The following is a 26358-nucleotide window of genomic DNA, read 5'->3' on the forward strand; positions in this document are numbered from 1 at the left end:
CACTTTCGCTCCTCTCATCTCCCATCAGACGAAAAGATGGCGCAGCAGTTCGTTCAGGCCAAAATTAAAGGAGACAAAGTGGTGCTGTTCATGAAGCCCACGTGCTCGTACTGCAACATGGCCAAAGACGTTTTGTCTAAATATAAATTCAAACCGGGACATTTGGAGTACATTGACATAAGTGGGCGCAGCGACATGGACAGCATGCAGGACTATTTCCTGGAGCTGACCGGAGCCCGCACGGTAAACACGAAGTTGCTTTGTCATACTGGGAAATCACCAGGACCAGTTTCACTCTGAACTGCTTCAAAATGCAACAGCTTAGTGGTGTTTTATCTGTTGAATTGAGGGGGTCGCTCTTTAGAGGAAAGGGTGGGGTTACTGTTGTCTTCGTGACCAAATGAGCGTTTTCAGATTTAATTTTCACCATGAGTGAAACTGGAAGAACATGAAGCTCTGTGATGAATACTGACAGGATGTCAGCGCTTCGGATTTATTAGCTGGTTGTTGTTGTTTTTTTTATTATTTATTTTGACTACAGTTCAGCATGAAATCTGAATCTGTTGATGAAGCTTTCGTCCAAAATTTAGCTTTAGAAGAAAATAATCAGGAATCTTCTTGAGGAGGAGGGAGAGGAAGTGCGCATGCTCCAACACGACCACACCCACCCACACCTGTTTCACCTGTCTGCTCCTGGTTTATCTGTGCAGGACCATGATCATAAAGTCCTGTCGTGGTATAGCCACTGGTGGAAGTATTCAGATTTAAAATACCAATAACACACTGTTACAAGTAAAAAGTCCTGCATTGGAGTTTGAAGTTTGTAAGTATGTATAAAGAAGTCAGAGTACTCAAATCATATTTTTAGATTATTATTATTTATGCGTTAAAAGAAGGATTTTTACTGTGATTATTATGGATTAATCTGCTGATTTCATCTGGTGTGTCCTTGGGTAGTTTAACTGATGACAAAGCATCATATTAGCATCATACGTTTAGACTTTAGACTTTAGACTTCTTTATTTTATCCCCCATAGGGGGAAATTTTCTTGTTACAGCAGCAACAATATAAACAGGGACAGTGAAAGAAACAAAGCAATAGAAAAGACAAAAAATAGCAAACATAAATATAAATATAAATATAGATATAAATATATGGATTGTGATGAAAATTTAATAAGCTCCTAATATCTTGTGTCTGTCTCTGTCAAATTTAAAAAAAAAAGTTGCATGGAAAGAAAATGCTTGAAGTGCAGTACCTCTAATTTGTACAGTATTTTTAAAGAAATCTTTCCACCACTGGTTATACGTAAAGTTATATTGTTATATGAATATACCTCAATATAGTTAATTATGTCTAATTATCAGACAGAAATGTCAGCTTCCTCCTATGAATGAAATACCAGTCAAATATAGATATGTCAAAGAGATATCATGGTATAAACGATATTTATTGTCATATCATCCAACCACACTCTTCTATTGATGTGAATGTAGGTCCCACGGGTGTTCATCGGCGAGGAGTGTGTCGGAGGCGGCAGCGACGTGGCGGCGCTGCAGAAGAGCGGTAAACTGGAGGGCATGCTGCAGTCTATTGGAGCTCTGCAGTGACCCACTCCAGACCTGCAGGTACAGGACAATGACACAGACTCACACACTCGTAAAAATGTAAAACATGGAAGCGTTCGTGGTGGCAGGTAGGTGTCGGTGAGAGCGTAAACTAGTAACGGAGAGCTCTCATCGGTGTAGAAAAGAATAGCTGAATGGAGTAAGATTGTGGAGGTGGTGAGAAGTAGTTGCTCAGTGAGGAAGACGGGAGCTAAATCTGCTCCAGGCCCACCAGATGGGTGACAAATGGAGGGGGTCTCCTTAGTGAATGAGTGAAGAAACATAATGAATGCAGACTCTTCCACGCGAGGCACAAGCAGCTACTTGACTGGTCTGATTTGATGGCCGAGAAATCATTTGCTTTGGCCGACGCAGCCACCGGACCGTGCTCCTAACTCCTCTCACAGAGTTTGACCACTTGGCTCGGCCGTGTGGAGCCAGCGTGTCATTAATCTCAGCTGTGGGTGTGACTTCACCCTCTGCAGACGTATGTAGGTTAAATTTTCATTCATAAAACCGTCACCACATACATAAACATTCATCATTGTTAGATGGAAGGGGTGAAGTTGGTGCCTGGCACCGTACACATCACCTGTGCCAACAAAACAGCCAACAAGCTGTGATTGGTAAAGGTCCAACTTGTAGTCTGTCGTGTCCTTTAGCAGAGCCAATTTATGACTCCGTTATCGGCTAATCCGACACAGTCTGAACGACGACGATACAGTGGGGCAAAAAAGTATTTAGTCAGCCACCAATTGTGCAAGTTCTCTCACTTAAAAAGATGAGAGGCCTGTAATTTTCATCATAGGTACACTTCAACTATGAGAGACAGAATAGGGGGAAAGAATCCAGGAAATCACATTGTAGGATTTTTAAAGAATTTATTTGCAAATTATGGTGGAAAATAAGTATTTGGTCAATAACAAAAGTTCATCTCTATACTTTGTTATATACCCTTTGTTGGCAATGACAGAGGTCAAACGTCTTCACAAGGTTTTCACACACTGTTGCTGGTATTTTGGCTCATTACTCCATGCAGATCTCCTCTGGAGCAGTGATGTTTTGGGGCTGTCGCTGGGCAACACGGACTTTCAACTCCCTCCAAAGATTTTCTATGGGGTTGAGATCTGGAGACTGGCTAGGCCACTCCAGGACCTTGAAATGCTTCTTACGAAGCCACTCCTTCGTTGCCCGGGCGGTGTGTTTGGGATCATTGTCATGCTGAAAGACCCAGCCACGTTTCATCTTCAATGCCCTTGCTGATGGAAGGAGGTTTTCACTCAAAATCTAACGATACATGGCCCCATTCATTCTTTCCTTTACACGGATCAGTCGTCCTGGTCCCTTTGCAGAAAAACAGCCCCAAAGCATGATGTTTCCACCCCCATGCTTCACAGTAGGTATGGTGTTCTTTGGATGCAAATCAGCATTCTTTCTCCTCCAAACACGACAAGTTGAGTTTTTACCAAAAAGTTCTATTTTGGTTTCATCTGACCATATGACATTCTCCCAATCCTCTTCTGGATCATCCAAATGCTCTCTAGCAAACTTCAGACGGGCCTGGACATGTACTGGCTTAAGCAGGGGGACACGTCTGGCACTGCAGGATTTGAGTCCCTGGTGGCGTAGTGTGTCACTGATGGTAGCCTTTGTTACTTTGGTCCCAGCTCTCTGCGATCTTGCGTGGAGCCCCAGATCGAGGGAGATTATCAGTGGTCTTGTATGTCTTCCATTTTCTAATAATTGCTCCCACAGTTGATTTCTTCACACCAAGCTGCTTACCTATTGCAGATTCAGTCTTCCCAGCCTGGTGCAGGTCTACAATTTTGTTTCTGGTGTCCTTTGACAGCTCTTTGGTCTTGGCCATAGTGGAGTTTGGAGTGTGACTGTTTGAGGTTGTGGACAGGTGTCTTTTATACTGATAACCAGTTCAAACAAGTGCCATTAATACAGGTAACGAGTGGAGGACAGAGGAGCCTCTTAAAGAAGAAGTTACAGGTCTGTGAGAGCCAGAAATCTTGCTTGTTTGTAGGTGACCAAATACTTATTTTACCGAGGAATTTACCAATTAATTCATTAAAAATCCTACAATGTGATTTCCTGGATTCTTTCCCCCCATTCTGTCTCTCATAGTTGAAGTGTACCTATGATGAAAATGACAGGCCTCTCTCATCTTTTTAAGTGGGAGAACTTGCACAATTGGTGGCTGACTAAATACTTTTTTGCCCCACTGTACCGTGTGGTCTGATTCTGAAGTTGGACTGCATTCTTCACCCGAACCACACAATGAGGAAATATCTTAGGGGAAGAATGAAGTTCATCCCTCCAGTAGAGTTTCAGACACTCGGAGAATCTGACAAGGAGCACTGAAGCTGTTCTGGAGGCTTGAGTTGTCCGAACTCCTTTATTTCACATACTGGCCTCCATTTCCCAGAGGAAAGGGGAGGGAGAGGAAAATGAATAAATCAAAGTGCACACAGATACCTGTACGATAATGTGCAGACACTGATGGAGTCTGTGGTATGTTCATTCTAAAACATGTCTTTATTTAAAGTCAGACGTCATGTTATCTACAGTTTGTACATTTCTGGCCCAGTGGAGCCACATGAGTGTCTCCACACTGGGTGTGGATGCAGCACTGGGGTGCGCCTCGTTTTACCGTCCAGTTTTTCAACCGTTATTTGCTGATTTTCTTCGTAAGAGCGGACTGGTGGGTTTGTCTGAGGGTTGCTGTGGTGCAGCAGCAGGTAAAATAATACACCTGGTGTTTAAAAGGTACCAGCTGATCTCACCTGTACACCGTCAAAATCTGTGGTCGCTTTCTTGTACTAGACAGGCTGCTGCTACACCTCTGCTGAAGTACTGTGGGAGCTGGATGCACATACAGCTGCATACTGTTTGACTATTAATGACTGCTACTGATTCACTGAATAAAAAGCTTGCTGCAAAATGTCACTGATTTCTTCTGTTTTTTTTTGTTTTTTGCTTCATTGTGTTGAAGGTTTTTCCTGACAAATGACATTGTTCTGTCTTCCTTCTCCCCAGTTTGTGTTTTATAATCACGTACTAGAAGTAAATACCAGTGAAACAGTGGACGGTAAAACAGTGTGACCCAGTTGTCTCTACTCCAAATGCTTAAAAAATAAGTAAATCATATCCACTTACAGTATAGTTTACAAATATAATTGCAGCACCAATAAATCATAATCTTAATGATCAAAAATAACCTCAAATTAAAAAACAGAACAAAATAAATATCGTGTATACACCCAGAGGCATTGTGGTTTAAAGAGTACCAACGCATGTTCATGATATGGTTGTTGTTCCTAAATCTTTATACTGCCTCTGTACATGTAAATGCTACGAAAGGCTTTTGCCTTTTTATGTGACGGACAGAGACAGACCATTATTAGTTAGTTATTGCAAATAGATAAGGAATAGTTTCAGCGTTACGTCTGACTGACCTGCAAAGGAAAAGGTGGAACTGAAATCTAAAAATACATAGATTACTGTTCTGGATTTGGTGTACGGAGCACTCGATTTCAGTACAGGCGATGGGTAGTTTAACTTGACAGTTTAATTTCAAGCCTTTTCTAAATGAAAGCGAGATGGCCTCATTTGACACAGACGACAACCAAAATGTATTCCATCCCACATGGTAATAAAATCAGTCCGAGACGCTCACTGAAGTTGCATCGGAGATCTGAGAGGATCTAATAAAAGAATCGTAATTAGATTGGTCCTGCTCGTCTGCTAAACTGAGTTTCTGTCAGACTACAGATGAAGATGAGCGCGGCTGCGCTACCAGCTGCATTAACGGTTACTTTCCTCTCCGCGTTAATGTAGGTCACCGCTCGGCTGAAATGCCAATCGGGCCATTAAGAAGTTAAGAGGCACGAGAGTCATTTCAGCTTGTGAAATGCTGCGTGTGCACACGTTCGGACGGGACACAGATGCAGCATGGGCCAGAGTTTGATTTAAGACGGACCAGTCCCATGTCCAGCGTACAGAAGATACAAAGACATCCCCAGGTGTCGAGTCGAGAAGAAAACACTTGAGCTCGGTTTCCTTCCTGCTTTTTCAACCTGAAGTCCCATTTACCCGTTAACTGTAGTTTGCAACAGGCTGCACATGATTCTGGTCAGTTTTTCGAACAGATGTGTGGTCATTTGATATCAGTGCTGGTAATGGAGCCATTTTATGTCACTGTTCATCTTCGCTAACCACCATTTTGCATCTGCCAATAGAAATATAATCTTTCACAGGGCCTCTGGCCAGTTTCCAGCAAGTCATTTCAGATTCATATTCGGTTTTAAGGATCAGTCATTTTGTATTGCCGATGATGGAATAGTCATTACACAAAGGACACAGTCATTCCTTGAGGGTAGGAAAGGCGTGTCAGACCAATGTATGTCACTGCTTGACGACGCTGTCCCATTGATTAAGGAGTCTTAAGCCATTTTCCTCTGCAGCAGAGTCTCTCAGCCCTTCAGACAGCAAGACAACCAGAAGAAATTAATTGATTGATCAGTCTCTTTCTCCAAGCGCTGATGACCAATCTCACTCTTTGTCATTATTTTGTCCCTCCTCTGCTCTCTCCCTGTTTTCTGTAGGCTTTTGCCGTCCAGGTGGGGTCACATGACAATGCAGCGGGACTTGCGTAGCTTGCGTCGCCGCTGCTGGTATTCGCTGAGCTCCTGCAGGTAGCCTCTGGATGGCCAGCGTAACCTCTCCACCTGCTCACGCTCCTCCTCTGGAACACACACACACACACATAAAAACAAACCTATCACTGATCTATCGCAAACACAACAGTGTTTTACTGATAAAACCATTATGCCAAGATTTACGGTATTTGGCACTTACTCTCTTAAACTCATAGTGTAGTAAATCCTTGGATTGTTGCCATGAACCAACAAGCCAACAAGCCTGAAATATCTGATAAGATTTTTTTTTTTTTTACACCAACAAGCAGCAGTAGTCCAGCGGTGATCGATCATGTGCTGCTGACTTATTCTTGCCTTTTACTTTGGTTGTGCCCTTCAGTACCCGTCCAATGGTCTTAAATCCTCTTGTGTGTATGACTAATGACAATAAAACGTGCTGCCGCTACTAACCAGAGCAATGTTGCCGTTAATCTTTGTAATGAACTGATTATTTGGTCTGTTAAGTGTATAAGACTAATAACTGAGATGCAAAGTTTTGTGTGTGAATAAATGTTTTATTCATACACAAAGCATGTTTTATCTATATATCTATATCTATCTATATCTAGATATATATCTATATATCTATATATAGATATCTATCTATATCTATCTATCTATATCTAGATATATAGATATCTATCTATATCTATCTATCTCTAGATATATAGATATATATCTATCTATATATATCTAGATATATAGATCTATCTATCTATCTATCTATCTATCTATCTAGATATATCTAGATAGATATATCTAGATATAGATATATCTAGATATATATAGATAGATAGATAGATAGATATATATAGATAGATATAGATATCTATCTATATATCTATATCTATATCTATAGATATATCCTAACTTATAAATGCACTTGCGTTCTATTCATGGTATTTCGTTTTAAGTCACAACTGATCGGTGGACGATTACACCTTGATTACACCTCATGTATTTGACCAACTGGTTGGTCGTAGACCAAAGTGAAAAAACCAGCCTGCTATTTACAGCCGTCCTCTGAGGCAGAGGGAGACTAGCCTGCACATGTGTGTGGAAAAACAGATCGTCAAAAGCCTCGAGGCACTTTGATTAAATAATTTTTTTTAAATGAAGTCTGAAACTAAAGCCAGCATCTTAACTTTGCAATCACTTTGCAGCAATGTTAGTCTCCATAACCATCACTTACAAGGCTAGAATGAATTTATCCGACATTTCCTGCACGTTTAAAACATTCACACACTGACCTGAGAGCTCCAGGAAGTCAGGTTTGTGACTGAAGATCAGGTAGTTGTTGGCGATAAAGTGGAGGAGCCAGACGTACAGCTGCTCTGCGTTGTGGCACTGAGGATCAATTTAAACACAGACATTATGACAAGTAACACTGATTCAGTTGAGAATGAATGCTTTTCAACAGATAACCATGGATGTTGCAGAAGGAGGCCTGGGGCTGCTGCAACTAATGAGATTAAGCTTGCTGCAGAAAAAAAAAAACATTGGATTGGGCAATTCTTTTGACAAACGGCTAGATTTCCTCTACACACAACATTTATTTTATGTTAGCCGAAGGTAATGTCATATCATAATGAGACTCATCTCTCTGAAGTTCACCTCTCTCGCCCCCTTTTTTTTTTTACACCATTACACTCAAAAGTTGCACTGACCTTTGCTCGGCGGAGGAGCCGAATCACACTGATACCCGTTGATGACAGCTCTCTGCTGGGCATGCTCTGAAGGTAGGCGCACACGCACACTTCACACAGGTGCTGCAGACGTTTCACCTGATACATCTCGGCACAGACGAGCACCGCCATGGCCTGCAACACACTGGCTGGACACACAAGCGCACATAGCACTGTGATATGTGTATTTTATTACACGTGCATTTATAGTTCTAATGTAGATTACGGTCAATTCTAGATTTACACAGAAGCTGGATACATTTTTTAACATATTGTCCAGACGACATTGACGGCTTAAAAAGCGCTACCTGAAGTAAAGAAAGTGTTATTGACCCAAAAAGTGAAACTGGAACACAACCACATAATATAGATATTAGAATATAACAAAAACAAAAAAGTTAAAGCTGCACAATTCAATGCTTTTATATGAACTATATATAAAATGACCCTGTGTATGTGGCGTTGCTTGTAGTGTATGTAGGGAAATTATCACCCAACTCTCTACAGAGCATTTCAGCATCTTTCAGCTCATCGATTCGGTTTTACTGCCCATAAATTTACAGTTCCAGCAACAGCAAGAAGCTGTTTAGAGTAACAAAGCTGTAATGAATCCACTGGACAGCAGACAGAAGTTAGAGACTCACTGGTGAAAGGTGGCAGCTAAAGTTGGCGGAGACCAAAACTGAGCTAAATGCACAGTAAATATCAAACCTATATTTGTCTGGTGACTCCAGATATTGTATGATCACGTCTGCTTCATGTGGACAAATTTGCTGGAGATTTCTGAGAGCACTTTTCTTAAACATTGTTTACAAAGAGTTCTCTGTTTGAATGGAGCCCTACAACAGACTACTGACACACACACACACACACACACAAGCATCAATAATACAACCAACATTTATTTATGGCTTTATATCTATATAAATCTATCTTATTGTCCCATATGACAAGCAGTCAAATGACATCCTGACTATACTGCAACACATTTCAAACAAGTAGTGGCAGTCCCATTATTTAATGTCAAAATCCTCCTGATCTAATTTGATTCCTGTCATTTATGTCAGTCGAGCGCTGCCATCATCCTTCACTCCCTCCTGTAAACACGGATTCTCTGCATGTGTCTGACAGGCTGATGCCGACTGGGCTGCAGCCATTCAGAGGCTTTGTTCTTTTCAGCTGCACAGTCATCTGAACGTGTAAGTGAGCATGAACAGCATACCCTGCTATCATACAGCATGCACAGTATATATATATATATGTGAATGAAACTCTCATTTCACACCTGTTTTCGGTGCTACCGGTGGAGTTAGCTTGCTTTGACCTTGAGTGTTGGGCTCTTACATAACAGTGCAGCGGCTGCAGCCTCTGGAGCTCTTTCATGGCTTTAATTTCCCGTTCCCATGACTCAACCTGAAGCTGTATCTCTGGAAACAGCTTGCTTCCCCTCCTTGTGCCTAAGCTGGATCTTAAAGGGTTGCTTGTTGAGGTTTTTCGTGATTTATTTATTTATTTATATTTATTTTTTTTTTGCATCAAAACATCTCATGCCACAAAATAAGGGGATTGTCAGCTCTCAGTAGCTGCTTATTCAGAACGGATTATTCTGAACCTTTACATTGTCTATTCAGCAGCTTCGTTATGTAACAATACTGGGAGGGAAAATGACAGCCAATGTTGTGATTAACTCTGATTCTGTAACTGCAAGTAACAGTTCTATGGCTTTATCTATTAATTAAGAAACATAACATGTGTTTTTTGTGCTGAATCTGTAATTATCTGTCGTTGGTGGGCTTGATTAAAGAGGGACAACAGTTAGTTGCGATGTCACAGTGGATAACAAAGCCCCTCTAGACACGACTGCATAAGCTCATCATTCAAAGCTGAATTAAGTCATCTTTTAGCACTAAGGGGAAGAAGAACTCAAAAACACAGCAAGAAGCCTTATGAGATTTCAGCCAATCCAGTTGCTTTGGCTAACCTGTTAGGAAAGAGTTGCCCACTTACACACGTAGCAGAGAAAGAGCAACACAAATATTAAATTGAAGTCCCTTTGGCTGCCTGTAAAAGACAGGCGTTTAGATGTTGTTTGGTGCACTCACTCCTGAAATATTTAACCTTGACTCTCAGCCATTTTAGCGCTGAAAAGGTAGCACGCACTTGGTGTGGTGTGTGCAAGCCCACAGCTTTGAATGAACTGCCGTTATTTGTTTTGTCTCACTAATAAAAGACAAAGCAACAAGCTAAAAGTGGCTGAGAGCTGCAGGCTGGTGTTGATGTCGATTTTCAGTTGGATTCAACAGCATCAGCAAAGCGTTCACATCACAGAGTCGCTTGATTCAGTGTTTAAAACACAAATGCAACTTAAAAGTAACTTTATGGTTGTACACACACTTCAAAAAGTGTAATGTACAGTAGCTCATTGCATCACCAGAGAGAATTATCTGCACTAATTGCTTTGAAAATGCAGCGTGCGATGTGACAGATAGTGACAGCGGAAAACAACAACAAGAAGGCGTCTGGGGCCGTGAGCTGGCATCATTAACAGCAGTGATGCCACGGGTTGATTTTGTCATCACTAAAACTAATTTAATTTTAAGCTCGGTGCTGTTCTCCGCGCGCCACATGAGACTGACACTGGCAGCGTGTCGCAGTCACACAGATGGTTGATGGCCCTTGTCATCTGCGCTCTTGTTTTGGGCTGCGTTTACTGAGCGAGGCCTGGAGGAAAACACTGCCGTACCTCTCTCAAGTGTCTTCTCGTTTGAGAATGGCGCTTTCTTCTGCAGTGCATTAAAATTACATCAAAAGTCTGTTGACCTTCTGTCATTCTGCTCGTCTGGTCCGTGACATTCAAAGCTTTCATCTCAATCAGAAATCACTGTCTGTCTATTACTGTCTGAGTTATTATCCATTATTCAACTGAGCAGACTATTTTTATTTACAGCAACAGCCTGAGGGAGACATTATAGGCGGCTGAATTAATAACACACTGACTGAGGGTTTCCCTGTGCAATCTATCTCACCGCCATACAAAATCTGCTACAGAGTTTAATTAGTCCACACGATAAAGAGAAGGGGAGTGCCATTATCTTACTATATTTAGGCCTCCCATTGGAGATGAGTATGCAGTTTTAGGTGCCGCTTAGTCTTTAATCGTAATGCTTACAGTCACAGTGGTAAACTTGGGCACACGTGTGGATCGTGTGCAGTAAACTCACCAGGACAGCAGGAGTCAGTGTAGAGGTACTCCAGGAAAGACAGGAAGGTATCCGAGGAGACGCCGTGGATGGGCACCACTCGGCTCCGGGCCTCCGCGTACTTCCCGCTGAACATGGCCGCCATGACATCGCAGCGCGCCACCAGCACTGCCCGGTGTGCCGGCAGTACACTCCCTTCACCACACACACAGACAGGTTTAGAATATCTGAGCTGTGAAATGGAAAGTCTGAGAGTATAAACTCTTCTATCTTGACAGATAGAAACAGAATGCGTGTTTGATCCAAACATTTTTTGGAGATGATCCCAAACGCATACGAACTTTAACCAATTTTCATCAAGTCAAACGATCCTAATAACACCGACAAGACTTTTTGGGCTCATTACAGAAGTACAGAGGCCAAACCTAATTCAATCTGGCTTGTTATGAGTGATGATGTGTCATAATGGCCATTTAAATGAACAGGAAACAAATGACATGTAAAGCCTGGGCACAAGTCCTGACATAATCACCGTCATTAAGCACAGTTAACAGCCAGTGACAGCTACCACCACGCTCCATCAGCGCGTCAGCGTAGAAAAACCCACAGAATATTATTCGACAAATTTTCTCGGTGACCTCCAAGAGTTGGGCTCAGAGGTGCAAGTACAAGAAAAGCTCACTGCACTTTTCATGAGATAAATATTGATTAGGTGAGGCCTTGGGGCATTATTTCTGGATTTCTCAGTTTGATCCTTTAATAGAGAATTGGCTAAATGCAGCTCACGGAGGAGCTTCTGCTGAGATGGAACATGACGGGAACGGAAGGCAGCCCATCCCTCGGACCGCTTTATCTCATTGTGTCTCCAAATGGACGACCGGGCCCGGGACTGAGATCATAATTCAATCACGGCTAATAAAATGTGACCTTCCTCCGCTGTGTGACAGTGCATGCATTTGTAAATGTGCGTACGTCGAGCTGATCGGCCTGGACTTACCTTGCACCATGAAGATGACATCCGAGTAAAGAGGAGAATTGAACAGGTTGACAAGTGTCTGGGGACCGAGCTGAGCCGCACGTGCACTCGGGGTGTCCCTGGGGCCCTATGTGCACGCACACACACACACACACACACGCACACACACACACAGAAGAAGCCAGAATATATGGAGAGTTAGTATTCCTCTGCTACATGTCAGGTACTAGTTACCAACACAATTGCCATTCTGTGCATCTATCTCACCTCCCCTGTGGAATACAAATGGCCTCTCTGCCAGTCTTGTTTAGCGCTACCCAAACATACTTGAACTGCAATGCCAAGAACGACATGACAAAACTGACTAACACTGCGAAACAGGCTGAGAACCAGACGGCCGTCCAAACTGTCTGTTCATTAACACATTCCTGCTCATCTTAAGCGTTTAAAGAAGGGAGCGTAATGCAGTATATGCACTGCAGTGCACAGAGTAAAACCAGTTGTGCGGCTGTCAGTGCGTCTCTTTGGAGTGCATAAAAAAAGGTTTTGTTATGTCCATAAATGAGTGTCGTCAAAGCATCCCATTACCATTACGTGACCTTTCTCAGTCAACTGAAGCACAAAGAACTCCATATTCTCGCCCTGCTCTGCTGCAGAGGGGGAGCTCAGCACACACAGAGGCTTCAGGAGAGGCAGCCACAGAATCAAGCCGCTTTGATTTTGTAAATCAATGGCAAGCTTACGGAAAGCAAATCTCAGCTGGTCGCGCAGAGGGAGACGACCCAGAGATGCTTGCAGAGGACGAGATCAAATCATGACAGGACATTAGGGCGTCTCATCGTGTTACAGCAACCCAGCCGTCTCTCTCTCTCTCTCGCTCTCTCTCTCTCTCTCTCTCTGTCAGCTCCTCTCAACACTGCCTCAGGTAGAAGACCTAGTTCTATCCAGATGGGTTGGTAGACCATGCACGGTGCCAAAGGCTTGTCAGAAGCAGACATGTCATATCTGCTGATATCTCTCTAAATGGTAAAGTCTGCTGCCTATTACATGGCCACACCTAACGTCTTCTAAATACATAACACAGTACATTACAGATGTGACGCTGCAGTTTTTTTTTTTTTTACATAATGATGGATTTCCTGGCTGACGACCGGTCTGAACTCTGTACTTATCTTGTGTTGTGCTTCAGCTCCTCGGAGAGCATCTCTTGTTTATGTTTTGCTAATTCCCACAGTATCTTAGAGGTGATATGGGGACTAATTATGTAAATATGCTAATTATGTCCACATTATCACTGCACTGTTTTAAAACAAGGTCTTGTTAATTAAGGCGCTGTTAGTCTGCACCTCCAAAAACATGTGTTTGTACCTTCAAAGAGTAAACTTGACACATCAGATATTTAACCTCTTTTGTTGCGGAGGGCTGCTGTAGCGTACACACCGTAAGATATTCCAGCCTTAAACAAGATGATGTTTCATTAGAGAACGAGAAGAGAGGTGATTTTAAACATCAAAGACCTCACCCTCTCTCTGCCGATGAGGGATCGTATGCGCTCCATAAGCTGAGCCACAGCGAGCGAATTCTTCAGCTTCTCCTCCAGGGCCTCCTGGAGGTGGTCCCACTCCCACGCTCCTACAAAAAACATCCACAAACACACCGATTCTGTGGACCCACAATTGTACAGTTTGCACAAACATGCGGGCAAACTCTTTTCTAGCTGGCACTGTTCTCACCACCCACGTTCCTTACAGCAAACACTCAGGACCTGTTTTTGACAAAGTGAGCTTGTTCTAAAATTTGTCTGTTTATATAATCCATGGTGGTTATGGGTGGGACGCCCAGTACAGATTCCACAAATTCCACAAAACAGTGACCCAAAAGCCTTTGCAAACCACACCAGAGGCCATAATGAATCTGCATCCAAGTCAAGTGGTTAATAGTTTTTATAGATTTATATAACTTCCATTTAACTTCGGCCAGATTATTTTATTTCAGTTTTTTCCACTCAGTTGTTGGATAAAAATGCAAAGTGAAAAATAAGTATTTTAGTGTAGTGTAGAGATATTTAAAACTTGAATCCATATCTTCACAATTTGAAATACAGATATAGTTTAACTTCACAAATCACATTAGAAATATATACAAGCTTGTCTGATTGAAGCTCAAAAGAGAGACTGTACTTAAGGAGCTTTAAGAAAAATGCTAATGTCAGCACGCTAACAGTGACAATACACAAAACAGCACTAAACACAAAGCACAGATGAGGCTGATGGGGTTTTGCAGGTGTTTAAATCAAAAGCATTGGACACATTGAAACTGGGACCTGATGATGCCTCACGGAAATAAAAAAGTAAGGAATCAAGCAATTACAATGGAACAGCTGATGAGACATTTCGCTAAAAAACAACACATGTGAACCTCGTCGTGGCTGTAGAGGTTAAGTCAAGGAATCACCAAACCCAGTGGAATACATCCTCTGAGGACCATGAATGGTTGTACAAAATGCCATAACAATCCACTCAATGGTTTTAAAGATACGTCTGAACCAAAGAGGGTGACCAACCAATCAACTGTCCAACATGGTTATCCTCACAGCCACACATTATGATTTAAAATGTTTGATGTACAGTAAATAAACAGGGAAATAGAAATTTGGGCTGTGATATTTAGTAAGAAGTACAGAGACTCAAAAACAAGCAGCCCTGATATATAAAGAGAAACCTGAGCAACTATTAAAAACACAAAAACAGGCAAAGTAAAACTTGCTTCATCATTTGGAAAACATCGCTGCCTTCACTTCAGAGGTATGCTCCTTTATAAAGCCTACGCAGCCCTGCAGCTTGATTGGGGTGGTGCACTCTGTCTCCGTGGGACATAAACAGACTGTTGAGGGAAGAAGGGAGCTGGACTGGGCAGGATTTATCTCATCATTAGTTCATAATGACGGTATTTGGGGCTGATAGAGGGATTACTTCAACACACGGTGCCGGATAATGACACTGCACGGCGCAGACACCTCATAGGCAGGGTGAGAGATTAGCTCAGGGACTGTGCTGCTGACATATGATGCAGCCAGACAGCAAAAAACAGACCTGAATGCACTGGTAGATGCTTTCATATGCAGGATGGAAAGGAACTGCATAAAACTGAATATATGTACGCAAAAAGCAAAAGCTGCAAAAAGCTTAAATCATTCCGACATAATCTCACACATAAGTTTCAGTTTTTCTTCTCACCCACCTACACAAACACACAGACAAACATGAAGGCTGAGATAGGATACTTTTGGGAACAAGTTGCACAGATTAACACTAATTTCCTGGAGGTTTTGCTTAACCACTTCCTTACCTGCTACATTCCTGACTCTAAACCTCTAAACTCTAAACCCTTTCAAGGACATAAACCAGTGTAATTTGTGCTAAATTCAGTTGCAAGGAAACCAACTTACAACAAATCTTCCCCCAGTAGGACAACAACAACTGAGCAAACTAAAGTTTGACCCCAAATAAGGCCAGGACGGCCACAAACACACACACACACACACTGATCTGTGTCATACACATGTAATACATGTGTGCTTAACATGCACACACACAATAACAACCGAGTGCCAAATGGAATGAATCAACAGCACACTACACAAGGAGACAGAGTCTCACAGTGTTAACGTCACACAAGCAAAGTCACGGCCTCTGTGACCTGTCCACACACACAGAAGTGACAAAAACCCAGAGCGTGGAATAACACCGGGAGCGTGACGCTGTGTTTTTACAGAGACGGGCTATTGTTATGGAAATGTGTTGTGCTAAGCCAGAGAAATGAGCTACAGCTGACAAATGAGTGGAACTGAATGACAAGCAGAGGAGATCTGTCCCATCATTGGGGAAGCAAAGTACAGTTTGTTGTGGATTTGCTGCAAATGAACATCAAACGTTCTCTGTGGTCTCCGAATATTTCTGTGGGCAAAGGAGACGCACGTTCACATCTGATTCGTTCTGATTTTAGTTCAATAAAACACAGTAACACAGATATACACACACACACACTGCATGTGAGGTCAGCTGCTTTAAACATACAATCAGACCCTCCATGTTGAAGGTTAACATTAGTCATTTCTCACACATGACTTAACATCGTCTCCCTGCAGTGACATTCCTCTATTCTCCACAGCACATGCACACGTTTTCCCTTTTCTGCTGTTCTCTCCAAGCCCCCCCCCCCCCCCCACACACACACACACCCCCCCCCACACACACACAGTATGCCCTGCTCTCCCACCAAAGCACTCTCTCACCATCACATTATCTCACACAAATGCTGTACCTTAAACACCTCTCTCACCCTCACGTCCCACCACATTCAATTTTCCACTCCTTGCTTTCTCATATTCCTGCTCTCTTACCCCCCCCCCCCAAAAAAAACCCAAAAAACCCACACTATGACTTGTACACGCGTGTGTGAAAACACACACTGCACCCTCCGTCTTTCAGCCGCTGGCTTTCTTATTCTTATTCATACAGTCACTCACAGAGACTCAGTCTAACCCTATAATCTTCTTCCCTTCTCCGCTCTCCCTTTACCAGCACACACACACACACACACACACACACACACACACACACTCAGCTTATGTGTGTGCCTCTGGTGTGTATGCGTGTTCATTGAGAGCATCAGTGCTGCTCACATATATGTTAAGAGGCAGCCGTGAGTCACACGTTAGCGCAGCTCTTTGCCATAAGGACTCCTGCACTACATGCAGCCTTTGATGAAGCGTCATGCACAGGCGCTGCCATCTAACATGCACGAAGCGCACCACTGCAGAGCTGCAGACTGAGAAGATTTTCATTACGGCACTGAAGTCGCAGGGAGTGGAGACCATTTTGGAATTTACAGCACCTGCAAATGTTTTTCTAAACACACGCTTTTATGCCAGCGTCCTCGTTAGGTGAACTCAATAAAAGATACTGTAAATTTTACATGATAGCTTCATTATGGTGTTAATAATTTGTCGATGCAAATATGAGAGCACAGTAAAAAAGATACAGAATGAGATTCTATCAACTAATCCCATCAAAATGACGGAAGGTCAGTTCCCGCAAAGACATTGATCCTTGTACCAATCCACGCGTCCATGATGATTGATAAAACTGCGCTGGGTGGAGATAAAGGGAACATGAGTGGCCTGAGGCAGCTTAAGAAAGCAGTGTGTGATCACAGTATTACACGGTGAATGATCAGGTCCTAGATTAAAATACTACAGTTGCTTCTATCAAGTGCTTTCACTTTGACTGATTTCTGTTCCTCACTATAATGGAACATTGGACGAGACCCAATAACAGGCAAACTGCCTTCTGCTGCCAAGGGGACATTAATCATCACATCTAAATTATTGGAAAAAGAGTAACTGCTTTTGGGGAATGGAGTTCCCATGCTGTGGATATCAGTGCAGCTCTGTTTACTGTATTTATAGTCCAGTTTTAATGTGCAGGAAGCGACAAACAGGAAGCATCAAGGCTGAAAAGTACCACAGACACTAGGTTATTAAGGATGAATGCAGTTCAACTCACTGAGCAGTCTTATTTATTTTTTTAAAGTGTGATGCACATCATTTCCAGGAAATCATGGCGTAAACTGACTGAGGCATGTGTGCAGAGTCCAGATTGTTCTGGACAAAGTGCATGTTGGCCGCTGCTGTGGAGACAGCTTTGTATTCTGATCTCCACTTTCTGTTTGGCTCTTTCTGTGCAACTGATCCTGGTGCCAGAATGTCAGCTTCATCCTGGTGAAACCAAAGGGTTTTAATCAGAGGGGATGAGACGCTCTTCTGTGTTGTTGTGATTTAGGTTTTAATACAGAAATAAGTTCATGTCTGATTAACTCACCCCTTTGTCATATTTTAGGTTTTAAGTTGTATACGTACAGTCCAACAGTTAGTGGAATCATTGATTATTTAATTGTAGTTATTTAATTCATTGTTTGTGCATGCCTCTGTGGGTGGCAATGTGATCCCCCACTTCAGTCCAGACTGAAACAACCAGCGAGTGGATTGCCAAGAACTGTTGTACAGACATTCATGGCATCCAGGGACTTTTCTTCTCGAGTTTTGTTGAGATTTTAAAAAAAAATCTGCAGTTCCAGCCTCTGTTACATGAGGATTTACGGGTTTTCTCAGTCTTCTATGACAGGATATAGCAAGAAAAAACAAGCAATTTCAGTTGGTCATCTTGGGAATTAGGAAGTTCTGATTTGGAGCATTTTTCATAATTTTCTAACATTTCATAGATCAAAACAATCAAGAAAATAGTTATAAATAAATTAGTATCCTGCATGCCAAAAGACTGAGTCCACCTCGCTATTGTTCGCTAAGGCTGGCTCTGGTAATAAGGTGTCAAAGGTACGAGCAAAGCATGCAGATCGTGTTGTTGTTGTCCGCAAAATCAGTGAACAGCAAAACAGTTTTCATGTCTTCCCACCATATGAGAAAGTGAAGACCAGCATGTGTGTTTGTGTGTGTGTATGTCATTGTTTTACTCTGGGCTGCTTTCATAATGAGGGACAGTAACGGTACAAACTCAAGGATTGATCAATACCGGCTGTCCATGACCCGACTTCAGACTTGAAAGCTGTACGTTTTGTTGTGTTTTATATTGTTTTGTTAGTTGAACTTGGTGTGAGCATGCTGCTAAGTTAATGTGGGTAAAACAGCGTTTAAAGAGACGGTGAGAAGAGAGCACACTGTGTGTCCTTTAATGTTCATATTCATGTAACCTTTCCAGCATCTCGAGCTTTAAAAAAAGGTTGAGTGGATATCTGGGTGTGCTCTGTTTGAGTGGTGGTTTTTACCTCTGTAAATGAACATGAGAGTCTCCCACAAGCACATACACAGGAGAGGGTCCTTCACCACCAGACGAGACAGCCGTCCTGTCAGATGCCCTTCTGATCGAGGCATGTCATCAATAATCCCTCCGTCCCAGGTGGACAGCAGCGAGTGGGGGCCTCCATCACGCTCTCTGCAAACACACCGTGACTGTGGACGTTCCCTGCCCAACCAGAGATGAAATTCAGAGCTGAGCTCCTGCTGGCTACAGGCTCAGGTGGTGAAATAGCTTGTTAAGCTGCATCGTGCTATTATCTCTCCGTACCTGTTCTTGGGCCCCAGGAGCAGCTGTCTGAAGTACGGACTGACAGCACACAGTACAGCTGCGTGCGCCCACCCCAGTTCTTTCCCAGAGTCGCCGGCGTAGAAAGCCACATCGGCGAACTGCACGCCACGCTCCAACAACCACTGCATGTCCTGGGAGAAGCTGGACTCCTCTACTCGTATAGGGGGAAGACGTGCTGAACGGGGCGAGCAAGAGGGAGCACAGAGGGTGAAAATAGGAAGGATGAGTTGTGTTAATTAGCAATCACTGCTGCAATTCAGCTCGCCTGAATTTGAGGGGAAAACCATCCAATTTGTTATGTTCAGAGCACCCCAGGAGTGCTTTAATTTACACTTTTGGTGCACTCGTTTTTCCTCAATCTACCTTGTCTACTTCTACTAGTGATTTCCCCTTTTTTTGACAATGGATTTTGACAACTCGAAGAGCGAAGTGTGGTGTCTACGGTATGTGGAGAGACCGATACTGACAGCGATAGTGTAGTGAGATCTTTTAGTCAAGACAGAAAAAGAGAGCGGCCAATGTCAGGTTGTGCCCTGCCTTGTTGCTCAAGTTAGAAAGAACGCTTCCAGATATGTTTGTCTTTGCACAAATGACAGATCTGCAAAGACACAAACTGAGGCCGCTGCACGGGATTCTGGTCTATTGAAGTAACGGAGAAATTGTGACGTCCGTCTCTTCAGCAGAGGGTTTGTTCCTGCTTTCTTTAAACCTCGAGGAACTGACACCAAAAGCTCACATTTACTAATTATGTCTTTTAGTGATAGGAAAACATAAGCCTCTTTTAAATAAGTTCTAAAATAAAATAAAAAAAAACAGCACTGAGTGTAACAGTAAAAACAGTGAACACAAGAAAAATACCAAAAAAGTACAGAATTAGAAAACCTGTCTGGAGCAACGGCCTGTAAAGAAATATTTCAAAGTGTTTGGTGAAGCATGTACTCATGGATTCAGATTCATAAAATTGGAGAGCAAAAAGGAGTAGGAGGATGGGAGGCTCCATAAATCATTGTCCTCTTATCCTGGTATTCATTCATTATACTGCACTGCTAATCCACGCTGCACCTCTGGGAACCTCACCTTGTTTTTTACAGCCACTCTGATTTAGCCGTGAAAACTCCCATCAGTGCCATGTCATATTTAATGCAAGCTACACCGTAAGTAGAGTTAAGTGGTGTCGGACTGGCATCAATAAATCCACACACTTGCTGCCTCTTTGGCTGGACCGCAAGCTGCCGGCCAACGTGTCAGACTGAGACACACACAGCAGCAAAGGTGGTCAGATCAATATTTAACACTAGTTTAACAGCACGGTTTGTGTTTTGAGGCGTTTTGTTTTGTAAAAAGTTAACGGAGCGTGGAGAAAATACTGAAATGTGAGAAGTTGTTGTAGCTACGAATTCACACTGGACTCCATTGTTTGAAATTAATAATAAATAAATGATGCTCCTGGATGTATTTGAGCCGTGTTGTGCTTCCAGCCAAATTGATCTTAATTATGTAATTGGATACACAAAAACACAGGAAGATTTCAGTTTGCAGCAACATCCGGCAGATTAAATCAGACTGTCTTTTGGCCAATTAGGAGAACGAGTGCTACAGACTGTAGAGAGTAAAACGTTAAGACAAAAGGAAAAGCAGACGAAATGCAACTTGTTGAACCACTCCAGCTTGGCCCGTTTCTTATAAGCTTTGCTACAATAATCAAACTCTGCTGCTCGCTGTGCATGAGTGTCTGTAGCTCTGTGAGTTTTGTCCTCTCTTGATCATTTATCTCTTCTCATAATTGTTTTGTGTTTGTGGAATGAGATTGGCTTAAAGGCAGTTGGAAATAAATCTGCAGTCTGCTACGAACCAAAAACGTTCAGCGCAGCTTCAATTTGGCTTGTTAAGAAGCTTAATTAAAATTTCATCTGAAATTTAAAATCAACAGATTAAAGTTAAAGCTTAGTTGATAATTAATTGGCAATTTTTTGATAATTAAATAACTTTTTCAAGCAAAAAAAAAAGCATTCCCTGGTTCCAGCTTCTCAGAGAAAAAAAAAAAAAAAACTGTGAGAAAAGTGTCAGTTTTCTTTGTCTTATAAATGAATACCATTGAGTTTCACTGCATTAGGGATGTTACTGGCTGGACAAGCGGCTTTGTAGTGTTCAGGTGCCGAAATACTTCAACTGATTAAGAGCATTTGGTTGAAGATAAGATTAATGTCTCCCCATTTCACAGCTACAATCGTGGAGCAGCTCCGAACAAGGCGCTCAGTTGTTGCTGCGTCTGGCGCTGAAAAGAGCTCCGTCTAAAATTGATTCAAATGTCACTGAATGAAAGTAGTCTACCTAGCTCTTTGTCTCTCTTCTTATTTCCAGTTTGGAACAGAGAATATTGATCTGGATTAAATCCTTTGTGCTCAGCTCTTTTTGTGGCTATGTAAGCTGTAAGAAGAAACAATCCCGTCAGTCCAACTGAGTGGTCTCTATGCGCCATGAAAAGTGCAACTCAAAGCAACAGTAATTAACAAATGTCATGACATTTAAATGATTAAACAACATTGACAATAATTGGCATTCACGGAAAATATGTTTTGAATGAGCTGAAAATGGGTTAACAGTAGAAACAAATAAATGCCTCTTAACGTAAAAGCAGTATTAGTTTTTAGATACCATAGTAGTCATCTGACCTGGTTGCTCTAAGTGAGGAGGACGAAGTTCGTTCACTTTGTTTCCTCGCCTCTTCTCCGGCCTTTCTTTGGCTTTGTGTTTCAGACACTGAATCATGAAGTACTCCAGCTGAACAACACAGAAATGCACACGTTGGTTCAAATGCGAGGTACAAAAATAGTGATGTTACATCATCGATTCTTTTCTTTGCCTCGGAAACAACTTTGTGAGGAGACCAGCGTAGCTACCTGTCCTTGTCTCCTCTAGTAAGTACAGTACCTGTCTGAAATGAAGAGTTCATCGAGTTTAATGAACAGGGAGAGTGCACAAACATAAGAATTCATCTTAGAGCAGCTTGATTTGAGCATAAAAGCACGTGTGCAATTTTATCAGTGGATGCCGGGTCAAAAAAAAAAAACACACTCATTCATTTCAAGCACAAGAATCAAAATGCAACAAAAAGTTATGTTAAGTGCTTATTCAACCACCACTTGGACCATTTAATACCTGTGCGGCATGACCACTCACCACGCTGCCGAAGTAGCGGCCCACAAAGACGTGGTTGAGGGAGGGCAGCTCCAGGTAGGTGGCCCCCAGGTCCCGGGACAGCTGCAGACCTTCACTGTGAGGCACACAGCTGCTCCAGTCGGACGCACACAGCGGGCACGTACACGGAGGGCCTTCATCTGAGCATGGAGAGGAGAATTTAGCTCTGAGGCGAAATCATTCTAACTGTATAAATAACTGAATCTAATAAATAGTTTATGAGGGCATACGAAAAGCAATCCTCGAGTCATTTGATATTACATTGTGCTTTTTAGCCGAGCAACTCTGGAAACGCTGGAAATGCTTGTCTCTTGTTGCACAGAATAAAGTCTGACAGAAGTCGGAAGAAAAAAAAATCTGCACACTGTGCTGATAGCTCAATAAATTTAACAGACAAACGTTTGAGTTTAACAGAGACCTTCATCAGACCCTGTCAAGTTAACACCACAGAGCGAAACAAGTACTCTACTGTAGGCCTGTATGGTCGTAAACACATCCATCACTCGGGTGGTTGTGATTAGGAGTCAAGCTACTCCCAGGCTCAGCCAATCAGAGCAAAGCTGGGTAACAATGTTTGACACTCCCTAAAAGTATGCCCATAGTGACAATAAGAATCCAGCAAAATACAACACATGGCACTCAGAAGCTCTTCTGTAAATATGCTTCTGTGCTTGTTTAAAGTTCCCTTTAAAGATCCAACAAAAAAAGTGCAAAAAGCACCACTAAAAGTGACTTTGTGTGACGAACAGAATACAAAACACATCAAATTAAAATAGAAAGCGAATGTCATGAAACAGAACGTGAAAACCAGATTTCACAGCCACATGTGCTGTTATGGTGTGGACTACATTTTAATTCCTCTTGTGTATCTCAGTGACCACACAGCAGACAGCCCCGCTGTTCTTCTCTGTTATGTGTTTTTGAGATGTTGGCTCCTGAAATGGCTTTAGGTCTTTGGTTTTCTTGTATCTAACACTGTGTTTTGCACTTCCAGGCCGCCGTTTCCACATCTTCACCGAGTCTGATGAAAAAGCGAAGAATCCTCTTACGGCGACAGAAAAGACAGATCATCTAATTACATAAAATCTGCAATGGCCCGTGCGCTATGACCAGCCACGCTGTGGCATGTGTGCATGGGGACCAAGGAGACAAAATTTGAAGGGATTAGCTTGAAGGAGAAGAAAAAAAAAAAAAGAGACTGCACAAAAGGAAGAGAGCCAGAGACTGAGCGGGACATACAGCTAAGTGCTGAGGCATTTGATAAATCATACTGCTAATAACCTACAGGCATGACAGAGAGACGGCGCTAGAAAGTGTGTGTGTGTGTGTGTGTGTGTGTGTGTGTGTGTGTGTGAGAATCTGACAGGCGGTGACTTGGCATATCGTCGGTATGTTTGTGTGAGTGAGGGTGCGTGCGTGCCCTTGGACGAATCCGTCTGTGCTCCAGCGTTCGCCGCTGGTTTAATGGCTGCATTAATGCTCGTACGGGAGCGCTCTGTGCCACAGCTGTGCCCTGGGTGGTCTAAAGTCGAACAGGAGGAAGCGCTCGGGACTCAGCCGTCATTCTCTGCAGTCACGAGAGGATGACGTGAAAATATTCACAGCAGCCACAAACAAAAGCACAAACGAGGGCTGTGGTCCACAGGTACCCACTCCCTCTCCTCCTCTCCTCTCACCGGCAAAGACTTGACTCACACTGTGATCATTCTGCAGCGGAGCTCTGACAGAATCTCAAAGCATGTTGAGCAAACAAGCTAAAAATACAACCTGGTGCATTTGATGAGCTCGTTTACAGAATCTGGATTCAACAATGGTCAATGTGCGTGCAGAAACACATGTATGTTTCCTGGTGTGTAAAGCAGCCTCCAGTATGGCTACACCCAAGTGCCCTAGTCCTACATAAGGGACAAACTACTGTTGGAGTGCACTTTTGAGCCATGACTGTGTATATTTAGTGCTGTGCAAGATGTTTACTGCTTAAAATAGCCAAACAATATACACTTAATGTCTTGATGTGGTGTGTTTCCTGCAGGGATGCGTGTGAGCTGACAGCCTGAAGGCAGCCAAGAGGAGATTTAATCATGAGCATCCTCCTCATTGCTGTGAGGACAAGCTAGAGGACACAAGGCTCAGACAGTGATCTCACTGGCCCGACGAGAAGAAGAACTTGATATTGCGCGAGAATCAAACTCATCAGCTGAGGCATCAGGAAATTAACCCTAAAATACCAGAGTATCAAGTGCGACGACTGAGAGATGAGACATTTTGTATTTGCTGCCTCTCAAACTCCAGCGTCATACAGCAAAGTCAGACTGAAAAAGGAACAATCAGTTGTCAAGGCGAAACCAAAGTCACTCCGGCTCTGACAACAACACACCACAAAAGCATCCTCACCGTTCAGCCGCGCTCCGACAGCGACCAGGATGACAGGCACACCCCAGTGCCTGAGGAGCGGGCGGAGTCTCGGGGCGTAGCCGTTCCTGACCTGCTGGAAGGCCAGCTTGTCCGTGACTGAATATTTAATGACCAGGATGTCCGCCTGCTCAAGAACTTTCCGTACGCTGGCCCAATCGCTGTCCAACAAGTCCTGGAAAGGCGAGAGAAGGACAAGAAATATAAATAGAGGGAGGTCAGAGGAGGGCAAACGGGAGAAAAGCAATACACAGAAATGTCAGCATCGCTAACCTGTAGCCTCACATAACCCTTCCCCTCTGAATCCCCCTAAGTATAAATACCTCAGTGTGGCTCTTGGGACTTTACCCCCAAGGACCTGCGTGGGGGCTGCTCGCTCTAAAACCAACCTGATTCAACTCATTAGGCAAGGGGAGGGAAAAAACGCTCCACAAAGCTTTGAGCAAGTTGAATGGAAAAAAAAAAGGACAAAGAGACGTAGAATTAGACTGACAGACTTTCCCCAGCACCACCCCTGACAGGGTTAGACAGCCCGATAATAGGACGCATACAGTGCTGCTACCAAATCATAACAGTGCTTTCATTTCAAATTCATGTGCTATTAGGAACAAAAGTTCTTTCAGTTCTTTCTTTTTGTGTGCGTGTGTGTGTGTGCAGTGCATGTTAAAATAGCGTCCCCCCAAGAATAGAGACATTTCTTTTTTTACAAAGCCTGCAATCAGCGCTGGAAGGCAAGTGGCCTTGGAATTTGAAATGTTGCACGTCTTCTGAGAAACAGAAGCAGAGTGAAAAGTAAACAGCTCATCAGTGAAGTGAGGCACTCTCTTTCACTGTGACAATGCTCTGGCAGAATTACTCCACCGTTTAATGCCATTTGTCAAGGCCTGCCCTTAAGTCTGACACAAGCAGGAGGGTGTGGGGGCTGAAATGACACCTAAAACGACTTTTACGACTCCCCTTTCTGGAGATGGACACCTGAATGAGCGAAACATAGATTCTCAGTGTATAAACCCATGCCAGTCACACCACCAGCCTCTCACCCAGCTGGGACAATCCCGCACCACCACAGTGACATCTCCAAACACCCGTGAGGTGTACTCCATGAAGGCCGGGTTGTGCAGGCTGCTCTCCAGGTCGCAGGGTCCCACCAGCGCTCCGTGACCCAGGTAGCTCCACAGCAGGCCTCCCTGCAGCTGCCCCTGGCCCATGATCTCCTCCCCGGGCCCGATTCCTCTGGGGCACTCGCTGCCCAGAGCCACAATGTGGATGGACCTGTAAGCCAGACAAGTCGTGGTTGAAAGTGGCTGGAATGAAGCAGCACACATGCAGATGGTGATGATCCAGAGGCAGCGCTGAGGGAGAGGAGGCACCTCTTTTTGCTTTCCTTATTATTCATGTCTATCACGGAGA

At 43.2% G+C, this 26358-nt stretch overlaps 2 protein-coding genes across 2 annotated transcripts; one reads left to right on the top strand and one right to left on the bottom strand.

Annotated features, from left to right (window-relative positions):
• Nucleotides 1-6729, top strand: glrx (glutaredoxin (thioltransferase)). The gene is made up of 3 exons (XM_070844309.1): nucleotides 1-243; nucleotides 1498-1629; nucleotides 6222-6729. Exons 1-2 carry the CDS (start codon nucleotides 37-39, stop codon nucleotides 1609-1611), a joined length of 321 nt encoding a protein of 106 aa, XP_070700410.1. The 5' UTR covers nucleotides 1-36; the 3' UTR covers nucleotides 1612-1629; nucleotides 6222-6729.
• Nucleotides 6243-26156, bottom strand: rhobtb3 (Rho related BTB domain containing 3). The gene is made up of 12 exons (XM_070844307.1): nucleotides 25989-26156; nucleotides 24931-25123; nucleotides 22519-22676; nucleotides 22011-22119; nucleotides 19318-19513; nucleotides 19019-19185; nucleotides 13698-13807; nucleotides 12197-12302; nucleotides 11221-11394; nucleotides 7982-8148; nucleotides 7565-7661; nucleotides 6243-6361 (listed from the first exon to the last, which is right to left on the bottom strand). Exons 1-12 carry the CDS (start codon nucleotides 26154-26156, stop codon nucleotides 6243-6245), a joined length of 1764 nt encoding a protein of 587 aa, XP_070700408.1.
• Nucleotides 26157-26358: the final 202 nt, after the last annotated feature.

Source organism: Pempheris klunzingeri, chromosome 2 (assembly GCF_042242105.1).
Source record: "Pempheris klunzingeri isolate RE-2024b chromosome 2, fPemKlu1.hap1, whole genome shotgun sequence".
NCBI lineage: Eukaryota > Metazoa > Chordata > Actinopteri > Acropomatiformes > Pempheridae > Pempheris > Pempheris klunzingeri.

What these genes read in the sequence shown, in the direction of transcription:
- rhobtb3 (XM_070844307.1), bottom strand. Translation starts at nt 26,156, where the DNA reads ATGGGCCAGGGGCAGCTGCAGGGAGGCCTGCTGTGGAGCTACCTGGGT. An exon ending in TGTCGGAGCGCGGCTGAACG is followed by an intron (nt 22,677 to 24,930) that starts GTGAGGATGCTT and finishes CTCCATGCTCAG; the next exon opens with ATGAAGGCCCTCCGTGTACG. An exon ending in TCTCATGTTCATTTACAGAG is followed by an intron (nt 13,808 to 19,018) that starts GTAAAAACCACC and finishes TGTTTTTTGTAG; the next exon opens with GAGCGTGGGAGTGGGACCAC.
- glrx (XM_070844309.1), top strand. Translation starts at nt 37, where the DNA reads ATGGCGCAGCAGTTCGTTCAGGCCAAAATTAAAGGAGACAAAGTGGTG. An exon ending in AGCTGACCGGAGCCCGCACG is followed by an intron (nt 244 to 1,497) that starts GTAAACACGAAG and finishes ATGTGAATGTAG; the next exon opens with GTCCCACGGGTGTTCATCGG.